Raw genomic sequence first — 12,907 nt, forward strand, 5'->3', positions numbered from 1 at the left:
AAGCAGTTGGCTCGCAGAACGAACCGACCTGCGTAAACTCAGCGTCAGACGGCAAGTTTTTTTGTTTTTTTTTTATCAAAAAGTGTGTTGACAGAACAAACTTAAACGAGGTGAGTCAAGATAGGACCGAAGTGCCAGACGAGAACGTTCAGCCCGTAAGCCTGTAAGTGGACGACTTACCCGATAGTCTGATCGCAGGGAAGTGGAGGTGCACAGCTGGCGTCAGTTTGGGAATCCGATGTGTTCTGCAGCTCGAGGCAGCTCGCGACTGCCCGAGCACCCCGAAGGCGTAAGCTCGGGCGGCACGAAGATGGCGGGACGATAATGATGATACCGCCATAACTGAAAGTCATTTATGGCGGCGTCCATGCACAGCTTGCAAAGCGTCTATAAGACGCTTTGCAGCAGCTGTGCATGGACGCCGTCATAACTGACCTTCAGTTTTTGTTTCCTTTTATTTCGTTTATTTCACTCCATCATTACTCTAGCAGGCCAGGTTTGTACCGATGTTTGCGGAGTTGAGGCATATGCAACGCTGCGGCGCCTGGCAACTGCGCGCTGTGGCGCGATCCCTTCGCAAACGCCGACGGCCCAAAGTCGTGGCTTGAATGCTCCTATATAGCATGTCTTCGTAATCTATCTGCTAAGCGGTTGTCACTTTCCAACACCTTTTTTCAAGTGCAGAGATGTGTTGCCGCGAATCATTTGTCCGAATGCCTGCGAAGCCGTAACACCGTTCGTCATAACCAACGTGCGGTGCCTGACAAACTACGCGCAGCGGCGCGAGCCCTTCGCAAGCGCCGGTGGCCCAACGTCGTGGCTTGTATGCGCTTGTGGTATGCCTTCTTAATATATCTGCTAAGCGGTTGTCAGTTGCAAACACACATTTTCAAGTGCGGAGATGTGCTGTCACCCAGGCAGTCATCTTTAAACTCGTAGTTCCTTCGGTAATTTTATTTCTCGAGTCAAGATGTCAGCTGATGCTCGAGTCAAGATGTCAGCAACTGACAGCCGCCGAGCAGACTGATCAAGAATGCATGCCAAAGGTGCATACAAGCCGCGACGTTGAACCGTTGAACCGCCGGCGCTTGCTAAAAAGGGCTCGCGTCGCTGCGTGCAGTTCTCAGGCGCCGCAACGTTGGATATGCCGAACGGTGTTACGGTTTCGCAGGCATTCGGACAAATGATTCGCGGCAACAAAGCGGCGTGCTGTATTTGGTCAAGTAAGCGGCACTCGAAGGCATACGCTACAGTGCGAGTCAATGGAGCGAGCGCGGGCGGCCAAATCACAGCGCACTCGGATCTCGCGTCGCAATTGTTAACGTTGATTCAGATCTCTGCCTACCCCTATAATATGTGCACGGGTGTTCATAAACGGGTCCTCTCGACTGCACGTGGGTCAAATTGAACCAAAATGAACAGCTAACAGCGCGATACTAACCCCTAGCAACGGTAGTACTCACCCGGGGAACGACGCGCGAAGCGGCGTGTTGTCCGTCGGCACTCCCGTCGAAAAAGGGAAAATAAAGACAAATACTATATATATATATATGTATACAAGAAATATCGCGCACAGAAGAGAATAGAAACACTTAGGAGCAATAAAAAACACACTGGAACTGATAAAAATAGGTAATGCAAACGAAAAACAGAGGATTAAGAGGAGGCAAGCGACAGGCCATGCTCTGCCTTGAGATCGCATGCGATCTCAAGGCAGAGCGGCCAGGCGAGGAACAGTGTCTCCCACAATTCCTCGCGCGCGGGCCGGGGCGCTTGGTAAAATTGCAAATCGTCTATTCAGTCACGTGAGGAGCTGTATCCACATGCCATGCATGCCAGCGTAACTCTAGCTCCCGTAGGGAGCCTATACAGGAACTCTATATTGAACTAAAGCCCCTCTCTCCTGGGAAAAGTGGCGCCTATCATTGTTGTAGACATGCTCGAGGTACGTGCCGCGCGCCAATTCTGGGAAATTCATGGCGTCTGAAATCCAGCTCAGTGCTGCGCTGTCCCGCCATGACTAAGGGTTGCACATTTCACGTTCCTCGTGCATCGACGCACCTAGCGCTACTTTTGAAACATAATGGGGCTTTACATTGAACAATTGGCCAAGCGCTATATTCCAGATCTTCCAGAAGCCGACGGCCATACCTAGTCCGCTCCAGTCTCTGGCATTGAGCGATGTTATATGTCTAAGCCCTGTCCGCAATACGGTTAATAATTTTCTATCTTATTCGAGCGGTGTGTACTTGATCCCGTGATCGCACGCACAGATTTGCGGTTTAGTCTTTCAAACTTCTTCCATGGTGCTCGGCTGAGAATCAGCCAATGGCAACCATGCAGAGCTTTCGACGTGAGCAGAGCCTTGGGAATGATTCGAAGGGCCATCTTAAGAAGAGTTCTTGAACCTTAAAAGAAATCGACAACCGCATTCTATAGTAAGGGCAACGTCCCCAGACCATGTAAAATAATGACAGACACGTAGACAATGCAGAACGGCTCCAAGTGAAAGTCCATTGCTAAAGGGTGTTCCAAGAGACCTGTCTGAAAGTCAGCAAGACAGGACATGCAAATGACGCAGAAGCATAACAGACTGCCGCAGTCACCTCGTTCTCCACGGGGGTTTGTTCTGACTGGAAGGGGAGGAGGGGGCGCTGTATGAGAAGAAAGAGAGGGGTCTGAGGGGAAAAAAAACAACCTTGTAAGGCATGCATAACTGATGTTCGTACCACTTTAAGCCATCGGGGCCTGCGAACAACGAGAATGTCAAACGTGCGAAGCGTCGTGACTTTTCAAGCTGCCAATCACCACGCACCCCCTCTTGGAGAGCTCAAGGACAAGCGACGGTGTCGACAGGCATTCGCAAATAAAGTTTGCTTCCCCCCCCCCCCCCCTCCCGAACCACCACCCGGTTCTGCTATTATAAAGCTGTCTGCAAGTTCCATTTATTCCGTTTTTTTGTATGTGTGTGCTGCGCTGTTTCCTGACTGGCCCGGATTGCTTAGCTGGGCCATAGATGTCTTGTTTTGCCAAGTGCGGGGAAGAAGGGGGACCCTACCCCGTCCGTATACATAAAACGTGGAGGACGATACACAAGAGCACAGCAGCAGCAGCAGGAGCAGCCATCAGGCTACCTGTCCCTCCTGTCAAAAGGGGGCCAGAGAGGGCGAGCGCAGCATGGTAGCTTTGGCTGTCACGCCTCCTCCTCGCAGTCCACTTTGTTGTGGCTGTTTATCGTTGTCGGGGAGGGGGGAGGAGGAACACGACGAGACCCTTTCGGGCTGTGTGTTGCCGATTTTTCGCTGCTGCTCGCTCAGGAACTATAGTGCTATAGAAGGCTAGGGACAACATGGAAAGACACAAAAGGTAAGAACTGACCAAGAAGACGTCGTTTCGGTGCTGCATCGGATCTTGACACTGCTCGTACCCCATGGCGCGCGGTCGTAGCACAAAAGTGAACTCGTGCGCGCCCCTTTTTTTTTTTTTTTTTTGTCACCTTTTTATTAAGTTTCGCTGCTCTATGTGGGTTGCGGCGGTGCAGATACTTTCAGTAAAAACCATTTAGAATTCATCCTTGACGATGGCATAACTCACGAAAAAGCTCTAGTTTGTCCTTTCCACGCGATTGTATAGTCTCAAAAGAGAGAAACGAGCGTGGTATACCCACTGAACTCGCAGCCGGAACAAGCGGTCACATAATGTGGTGCTGATTATAGACCAACTCGATGCTTATAAACAAGCCCGCGCGTTTGACCACGTCAGAGGTGGGCACTGCGCATGCGCCGTGCCGACAACAGCGCCACCGCAGCTGCATCAGAGACCGAGGGAGAGGAGGAAACGCTTGAGCCGAGCTCTGGTTCGAATGATTAGTGTCTAGACCAAAAGCTAGCTGCCTTGGTTTCCAATGCACTCCTTGAAGGCGTTCTGACGTCCCCAAGTAATCTTGTCTCCTCCTCTCTCTCAGTTTCTTGGCGAATAGGCCGCCAATGCTTCTTGTGGACACGCGCTGGGGTTGGCAAATCCCAGTACACGTGCTGAATAAACCTTTTGCTAAATTACAAAAAAAAATTGTGGTGTGGGTATGTTTTTACAGCCCGAACTTAGTCTGCCTCAACGGGCGACTCGTCTCTCAGCTGTAGATGAGCAATTTAGCCAGTGCGGTACTACCGCTAGCCTGGGGTCTTTAACCTCCACCAGGCAGTAGTGATACACGACCGCACGCCGGTACAATGCTCGCCCAGATCGAAACGGGCAGGGGTGGGGATGGAGCCCAGGATCGCTGGGTTTTACAGAGCGTTTTCGCTCCACGCTCCGAGCTGGTGTGCGCTAGCCTAGGGTGCCTCAATGTCCTTCTGTTTAGGGTGATGCCACCCTTTGTAGTACCCGATGCCGACAGCACGCGCTTACGGTTAAAATACAAAGAAATCGACGAAAACAAAATGTCGCCATAGCACAGTCAGCGCCACAAACGCGTGCAGGAACACGCTCTTTCACGCGCTTCTGAACAAAAAATAAAAATAAAAGCGTGAGACAAAATGGCCAGATGTCTCCACCCTAAGCAAAGCGCACATGAAGGCACCCTACGCTAGCCCACTGCGGGTGTATAGTTACATGCGCTGCACGTGCTGGCGTCGGCATCAGAAAAACTGTTCTGAAGCAAAAGATGGCACCTTGCACGCGCGTTCATCAACGCCTTATTTGGGAATTTCACTTCAAAATATTTTATGCGGGGAAGGCGAGCGGGGAAGGCCCGTATAGACTTACATTCTTGTCGATGCTCGGGAAATTTAGCAATGCGGAAAGCAAGTCGTCTGCTTCTTGCCTAGGACCTGCAGTGACGTCAGAACGACGCCGAGCCCTGATTGGATTGAAAGGACGCCTTGAGGTTTACCCACTATTTTTTAAACCAGCCAATAGGAGCTTGGCGTTCTGACATCGTCGCAACCCCTGTGCAACAAGCAGACGAACTTTCGCTCCGCAAAAGTTCCTTCCGGACATTAGAAAAAAAAATTGGGTTGTGTGTATGTTTACACAGCCTACTTGGTCTGCCTCACAGGGGCGACGAGTCTCCCAGCTGTAGATGAGCAATTTAGCCAGTGCGGTACAACCGCTAGCCTGGGGTCTTTAACGTGCACCCCGCAGTAGTGATACACGACTGCACACCGGTACGGTGCTCATCCGCTGCAGAACCCAGGGATCCTGGGTTCGAGCCCCACCCCTGCCCGTTTCGATCTGGATGAGCATCGTACCGGCGTGCGGTCGTGTATCACTAGTGCGTGGTGCACGTTAAAGACCCCAGGCTAGCGGCTGTACCGCACTGGCTAAATTTCTCATCTACAGCTGGGAGACTCGTCGCCCCTGTGAGGCAGACCAAGTTCTAGGCTGTATAAACACACACACAACCCAATTTTTTTACGATGCTTATCCAGATCGAAACGGGCAGGGATGGGGCTCGAACCCAGGATCCCTGGGTTCTGCAGCGCGAGCTTTCGCTCCACGCGCGTCAAGCTGGGTGTGGACATTAGAGAGTTTATAGATCGTGTTTTCAGGGCACGCCATTTGTGGCGGGATCTCGCGCTGCCACTTTGATACATGCTCCGATGCGCGCGCCCTTAGCGGTAGCGGGCCTTTAAAAATGATACACTAAAATTCCCTCTTGTTAGGATTTCATTATTCCCGTCATTGTATAGCTATTGGACGCGAGCCACCAGTCGAATGCTCCTAAAGGCATTAATTGTCACGATCCCAAACTCCTGAGCCCACGCAGAGCACATTTCCAATCTGTCCATCATCGTGGGTTAATCCCCGTGACTACGTGACCAATGCAACCCTTATGACTACGTCATCACGTTTTGCAAAGGAGAGAAGGTCCGCCTTTATTCCCGGCGATAAAGAAGCTCCTTGGTCAGGGCCGTGACGTATATACGTCTGCTTGCGTCGAGTCACTGTCGGCTTGAGAGGCTGTGGCGAACCCCGAGCAACCTATTTATCGCTCCGCACCCAATGAGATTGTGCCATTGGCCGATGAGAACGTCCAAGAACCAATTGCAAGCCAAGAGGCAAGCCACACCCTGGGATGATATCAGTGACGAGCCCGTAAATTCGCAACATTTCAACGCAATGTGGTGCGAAAGTTCGTCTGCTTCTTTTGCAGGGGTTGTGGTGACGTCGGAACGCCGAGCTCTAATTGGCTCTGATGGAGGCACAATGAATAGACCTTAATGCTAGCATGCCTCAAGACCCTGCCCACTATCCTTTCAATCGGAGCTCTGACGGCATCGCAACCCCTGCTCAAGAAGCAGAATAACTTACACTCCGCACATCGTCGCACGGCCCTGTTACTGAGGGAAACAAAAAAACAAGACCAAGCCGCGCATGAGACCCAGGGGCGTTTCGGATACGGGCTCTCACCATCATGGCGTCCCTTTGAGGATAGGATCACGCGCCCTTTGTGCTAGTCCCGAACGAGAACGCGTCCACTCGCCGATCGGCCACGGCAGTAGTGGTTTACCTTTATGCACACACCCTATTCACGTTGGATCCAACCCCGCCCTTGGAATTTCCTACCCAAATGACAAAAATTAGGTGGTACAACGATGTCTCGTTAATATATGGGCAGCTCCGTTCCGCAGAAATATTAGGGAGTTGTAGTAGATCGTTTTTCTCCTCCACTACGGTGTCCGTAAAGAAAACGCCGCAGCTGCGCATGCGCGTCGCCAGCCTTCTCTGCACAGTTCAAGGTCTTGTGGCGGATTACGGAGCTCTATGCGGGTGCTTAGCGGGCTACAGAAACGGTCTACTAAAACTTCCTATTATTTATATTTTGAGTTGCGAGTTCTCCGTAATAACCGTACCAAAGATGCATACTCAATTCGTGACTGTACAGCCCCCCCCCCCCCCCCCCCCCCCCCCGTTTAAAATTTCTATCCCCACCCGATTCCTGCGGATTAAGAACCCCGGGTAAACACCTACTAGGCGACGGATTTCGATTGAACATAAAGCGGACCGCAGTTCGATCAACTCCAACTAGAATAATCAAGGCCAGTGAAAAACGTCATCCTTCGACTTTTTGATTGGGTACAGCCCAACGCCGACGCGGCACTTGTCTCCAATCTGCGCCCAGTCTCACAGCGATGGCGTCAAAATGTTAGCATGCTTCGATTCTTCCAGGTGGTGTTAGCTGCTCGACGCGTCGAGCCCCGCGCGCGAGCAACCCCTCCTCGCTCCGACACGGGCGTTTTTCGGCACGCTCCGGGGGCGAAGCGGCGGCCTTCTCGGCGGAAGGGGGGGGGACGACAACTTCTCGCGCGGGACGTCCCGGCCCGCGCAGCCAGGCGAGCAGCATGCCGCGCAGCGCAGTAAACGTGGGGGCAGACAGCGATTAAAGAAAGAAAGCGAAAGCGTCCACGAGAGGGCCAAAGGATAAATACGGCCGACGGGTGTTTGTCTTCTTGCCCTCTCCCCTGCGGTCGTCCGGAGAGGAAGGGAGGGACGCCGCAGCATGTCTTCCCGGGGGTGTCGTGCCATTGGCTCTGCCCTGCCTGACGGCAGCAGCAGCAGCAGCGGGAAAGGCGGAAAAACGCGTCTCCCACCCGGCGCGGGGTGGCGGCGGGGTCCCGTCGCGAAGCGAGCCCAGCGAGCACCGCACCCGGTTCAGCGTCGCTCGCGCCTGGAGCTTGCAGCATGCCCGCCGCCGAGGCGAGTGCCCGTCGCCCGACCACGACGACGGCCAGCAGCAGTGGCAGCAGCTGCAGCATGTCCCGGTTGCCGGAAGTGCTGACGGCCCTGGTCCTGGCGCTGCTCGGTCTCACGCCTGCCCTGCCGGCCAAGTCGAGGAACGACGACTTCTCGCTCTGGATCGACGAGAAGCAAGTGCGGGAGTTCAGCGGTGAGCTGCTTAGGGGCTACTCAGTACCGCGTGCTTCCGTCGGTGCTGTCTGTCCACGCGCTGCAATCTTGCTCCGGGGAGTTGCTTCGTGCATCGCGCGCCCGTTGGTCTGTTTAAGTATTTGTATCAACGTCGTCTGGGCAGTCCAGTGGGAACTTGCTGCGGAACGCGTCGAATTTGTTTCTCTGAACAAGAACAAGTAGAGGTGACTCCCAACAGAGCACCCTAAGATCGTCCCGGGGAGTGTTGAACTCAGCCTCAGGGAGTAAGGGGGGGGGGAGGAGGAGGAACGGGGGCATTTATGTTACTGACTTTAGCAGCGATAGGAAGAAGTATTTCTTCGTGACGCTGTAGGGGTGTACGGAGGTAGTTTTTCCCCGGCGCGCTGGTCTGTCCCAGTGCCGGGTCAACTCCTGCTCCAAGACACAGGCCCTTCGAACAACAGTATCCAAGATGGAGGAGAAACGCCGAATATGCCCTCCTTCGACCCCCGTGCACCTGGAGTGTACGCAGTTGTTCCCGCGCGCAAGTTCCAAGACCCGAACTGGGTTGTTATTGCGGATGTCGAAAATGAGGGGCTCGTTGGTCGGAGAGCGCACTGTTGGGAACCCCGCGAAACCTTATGGCCGTCACGATCATACTCGAGTAAATAAATCTACCTTTTCAACCATGTTTTCTGAATGAATCAAGTTGCGAACGCTCTCGTTATCTTTTATCACTGTTGCGCTCCAGGAAGGTTCGTCGCAAGACGTCAGAAAAGAATGCGGGCGAGGTTTATTCCCTCGGCTTAACTTTATTGACATTTTCGGAAGTTTCACTTTACCGTCCTGTGTATCTGTCAAATTCACTCAATCGAGAAGAATGGTCAGCGATTAGTTCGATCCAGTAGCCTTTATTGACCATTCCAATCGTCGCCTTCTGCACACCGCCATCTGCGTTCTACTGAGCTGATGTGGAAAGAGTTCCAAGCATGTAAAATGGTTATTGTTACGGGATAACAGACACCGCGCATCCGAAACCCCACAGCCCAGTGAGTCAGCATTTTTGGCCCGGGTGATAAGCGCTGGAAAGCTTTATGTGAGCAGGAGAGCTTCTCGGAAGGTCGCATTTATTGTATATGGTCAAAAAAAAGGTGCGCCTACCTGGAAGACTGGCAGGTTGGTCGTCAGATATCTGTTTTCTCAAGCTGCCTGTTACGGAATTCACTATACTTTCACGTCCTACAGGGGGCGCGCTAGTCCCTATCGAAATGGCTATCACCTTGATGATCGTCGTAGAACAGCAGTATACGATGCGGGGTCTGCGACGTGTAAGTAATTCGAATTACGTGAAATACGAGCGATATAAGAGCCGTGCCTGATATTCCCACGTGGAAAAGGAGTAAGCAAGCACGTTCATTCGGAAGCCGATTATCCAGGAGCTAGAGGGAGAGCGCTTCTCACACCGCGGTACCACCATCACTGAAAGATGCAAATGCTGACATTTCGGGGCAGATATTTGTTGGGGAACGACATCCGCGCTTCTTCGGACTTTCTAATCGTAATGGCAGTTTTTTTTTTTTTTTTTTTTAATCGTTGGAGGAAAACGAGGATTGCGCATTCGTGAAAATTGTGACACTCTGTATACATGTCAGGCTGCGGACGACTTGCTCCAATTATAAGCTTCACGAAACAGGGCTGTCGACTTCTCTTCCTTCTGGATTTCTTGTGCTTCGATTTGACGGTGTAAGTTAAGGCTAAAGTTCACAGGTTGCGCTTGAGCGTGACCGACAGCGTTGCACCTTGCAACGATCCGTGACTGATTATAGGTTTTACTGGCGTCATCTATAGGCCATCCCTGGAACACTTCCGATCTGCGTATATTTCCTACTTTTATTTACGCATTATTCTTTACCATGGGCTCGAAATAATTCTAACAATGTCATAACTTGAATTTATCGTGAGGAGTACATAATTTTGATCTAGGAAATGTTGCGAAACCTTTAGTCTAGTTCAGAAAATATACGCAAATCCGCTCCAGGGTTGCCCGATAGACGGCGCCAGTGTGTTTTCTCGTCGCAAACAATCACAGGCAAGGCTAAATTATATGTATCTAGCAGCCATGATGTATCTAAAAAAAAAAAGCGCGTATTGAGCAGACTTGTACGGCACTCATTGCAACAAACAATTGTAATTGATTACTTTTGGAGGTAATTTTGTAATAATGTGATTACCTTTATAAGGTAGTGATCACTAGAGTAGTCTGACTACTTCTTAAAGTTATAAAATTACACGTAACCCAGGCACGTAGCCAAGGGGTGGACATGGGGCCCGCCTTCGCCCCCCCGCCCCCCCCCCCCCCCCTCTCCCGAAATCTTCCATTTGGCTGGGGCACCTCTCCCACCGTCCCCTCATACACCATTTTTCCTCCCTTTCCAAATGGCGCCCTTCCTTTCCACAACCTTCCTAACAAGGAATCATCGAGCCATTCAAGTCTCTGACAGGGGAGTAAATAAACTGCGCAGAGGGCGACGACAGAGGCAGAAACAAGTCGCGCTCCGTGTGTCGTATACTTGTTTCTGTCCCTGTCCTCGTCCTCTGCGCGCAGTTTATTTATTTCCCTAAACACAACCAACTATAGCCCGCCACAAGGTGTTACTCTGACCGGGGGACGTTCTACCAAAATAGGTGGCGGTTGAGCAAATGAGTAGTTCGCGTAATTCATGTGATTCTACTCCAATAACCGACGGTATAGGAAAGGACCGTTCTCAAACAGAAAGAAATTTCCTTTAAAAAAAAAGTAATGGTTACTTTTTTAAGTAACGGTCGATTACTTTTTCTCTCAAGTAATCAGGTAATCTAATCAAATATTTATTTTTATTTTTTAAGAAATAGTAATTAAAATTTATTACTTCCTTTTTTTTAGTGGTGTGCACAGGGCTGTTACTGACTGACTAGTCACGGGCGCAGTCACTCGCGCTCAAACGTAAATGTGTGAACTCGCCTTCAGTTATTTGAGAAGGCGTATGAAAACGCCCAGTGTCACTTGTCGAATGCGGTATAGTCCTCATTAAGCAAATCCTCGCGACAAATCGAATATTTGGGAAGTTGCATTTCTTTCTTCAATGCCCGTGTACGACGCGCATCTCTGTCGCTTTTGTCATAAGCTGGTACACACAGGGAGCAGCACTCAAATAAACCACGCTATATATAGTTCGGGCCGATATACGTAGGAATCATGCATCAGCCGCGGACAAATCACGTACAACATCTCGTTTGTTCTCTTTAGGGGAGTCCGCGCACGACCGTTGTAATGCGTGCTTTTCTACGCGGAGCGCAAGCTCGTCTGCTTCTTTTGCGGAGGGGCTGGTGACGTCAGAGAGACGCCGAGCTCTGGTTGGCTCTGATTGAAGGATAGTGGGTAGACCTCTAGGCCTAGGGCAGCTTGCTCTGAGGTCTACCCACTATCCTTCAATCAGAGCCAACCAGAGCTCGGCCTCTCTCTGACGTCACCACAAGCCTCGCAAAAAGTCACCGGCATGTTAAGAAACCCAGTGTCCCGATCGTCTTATTACGGCTCCGCGCCCATTAGATTGCGGCGTTGTCGGATAAGAATGGCGAAGCAGAAAGCGTGAAGGCAATCAGCCCGGCGTGTCTCAAGTTGTCAGTTGGACGCTATTTGAATTATGCAGCACCCTTGGGCTTGAGCTGTTGACACTTTCCATATCCGTATCCCCATAAGTGAGAGCGAAGGAGGAGCTATAAGGAGCGAGCGAAGCACTTTGACGAAAGCGTTGCTCAACCATCGGTTTGGCTCGCACTTTTAGTGAAGTAGACCATGTTAAACAAGCATGGTGTTTGCGTTTTTGCTCGAGTGGTGATATCTCAAACATTTTTCCGCACAGTCGTTTTCTTCTTTTTGTGTGTGTGTGTGTGTGTGTGCGTGCGTTTTTTGAAGGGCGCGTAAACCGGTGGGACTTAGCTCCAGCGCATAGCCTCGGCTGATGCTTAGACGCCATTTTACCGTACCATTCACGGGCTTAGTGTGCCAGCGCATCAAGTGCTGGCCCACGGTGCAACAATGAATGACTTCACCTCGAGACAGAAAGGTCTGTGGGCACCCTAGATTAACCAATGAGCCCCGCGTGGACGACATGAGGTGAAACCGCCGATCCTGCTTTTTTCCAAGTCAGTAGAGTAGTCCGAAGAATAAGGACCCCAATGTGGCACTCCAGTCATAGTTCGGACCACGGCTCTCTCAAAATATTGATCACTCCCCCCCCCCCCCCCCTTCCCCACCCCAAGTCATTAACATCCCGGCCACCTGAAACCCCCTTCCCCCGCAAAACGTTCCTGCAGCTACGTCACTGTTCTTGAAGCTGCCATTCTGCTGTGTTCAATCCCCACCCCTGCCCGTTTCGATCTGGATGAGCACCGTACCTCGGCTCGCGGTCGTGTATCACTACTGCGTGGTGCACGACGTTAAAGACCCCAAACTAGCGGTTATACTGCACTGGCTAAATTTCTCATCTACAGCTGAGGGTCAAGTCGCTCGTTGAGGGCAGACCAAGTTCTAGGCTGTATAAACATGTGACGAAGCCGCTGAACTGTCTTTCTGTAAACAGCGGAGCGGCACAGGCTCCGGGCAAACGTAGCTCGAGAAATGGCCACCATCTTTATTTTATTTCTTCGTTATTCGCATATGCCTGCAGCGTATGGCGCTTCGCACAATCCCTCAATTTCTGGGAGCCGAAAAGAATGCGTGTAATGGACTTTTCGTCGCCTCGCCAATTATCATCCCCTACTAGTCTCCGCTGCTGCTGGCGCTAATTCTATCCCCGCACGACGGAGCCCAGAACGGCTTTCCCCAGAAGGAGGAGGGGGGCGCACACCAGAAAGCGGGAAGGAGGAGAAGGAGGTCGATGGCGTGCTGATTTATTATGCTTCTTCGGAGCGCCCTTCTCTCTAGCAGTCCGGTTTGGGCTTCCATCTCGTGTCGTGTTGTTTGAGTTTCTCGCCTTTCTTTTCTTTACTGCTTCGT

At 51.5% G+C, this 12,907-nt stretch overlaps 1 protein-coding gene across 3 annotated transcripts in view; it reads left to right on the forward strand.

Annotated features, from left to right (window-relative positions):
- The first annotated feature begins 7,362 nt into the window (after positions 1–7,362).
- Positions 7,363–12,907, forward strand: part of LOC8040686 (protein shifted) — a 42,799-nt gene continuing 37,254 nt past the window's right edge. Inside the window, exon 1 of one of the 3 annotated variants that reach the window (XM_029986369.4) lies at positions 7,363–7,888. In XM_029986369.4, the coding sequence (XP_029842229.1) occupies positions 7,684–7,888 (205 nt within the window). In that variant the 5' untranslated portion in view covers positions 7,363–7,683. The remainder of the gene's footprint in view (positions 7,889–12,907) is intronic. The other 2 variants (XM_029986368.3, XM_029986367.4) reach the window with 2 other exon arrangements.

The sequence above is a fragment of the Ixodes scapularis genome, unplaced genomic scaffold (assembly GCF_016920785.2).
Source record: "Ixodes scapularis isolate PalLabHiFi unplaced genomic scaffold, ASM1692078v2 PGA_scaffold8__174_contigs__length_109621045, whole genome shotgun sequence".
Classification (NCBI taxonomy): domain Eukaryota; kingdom Metazoa; phylum Arthropoda; class Arachnida; order Ixodida; family Ixodidae; genus Ixodes; species Ixodes scapularis.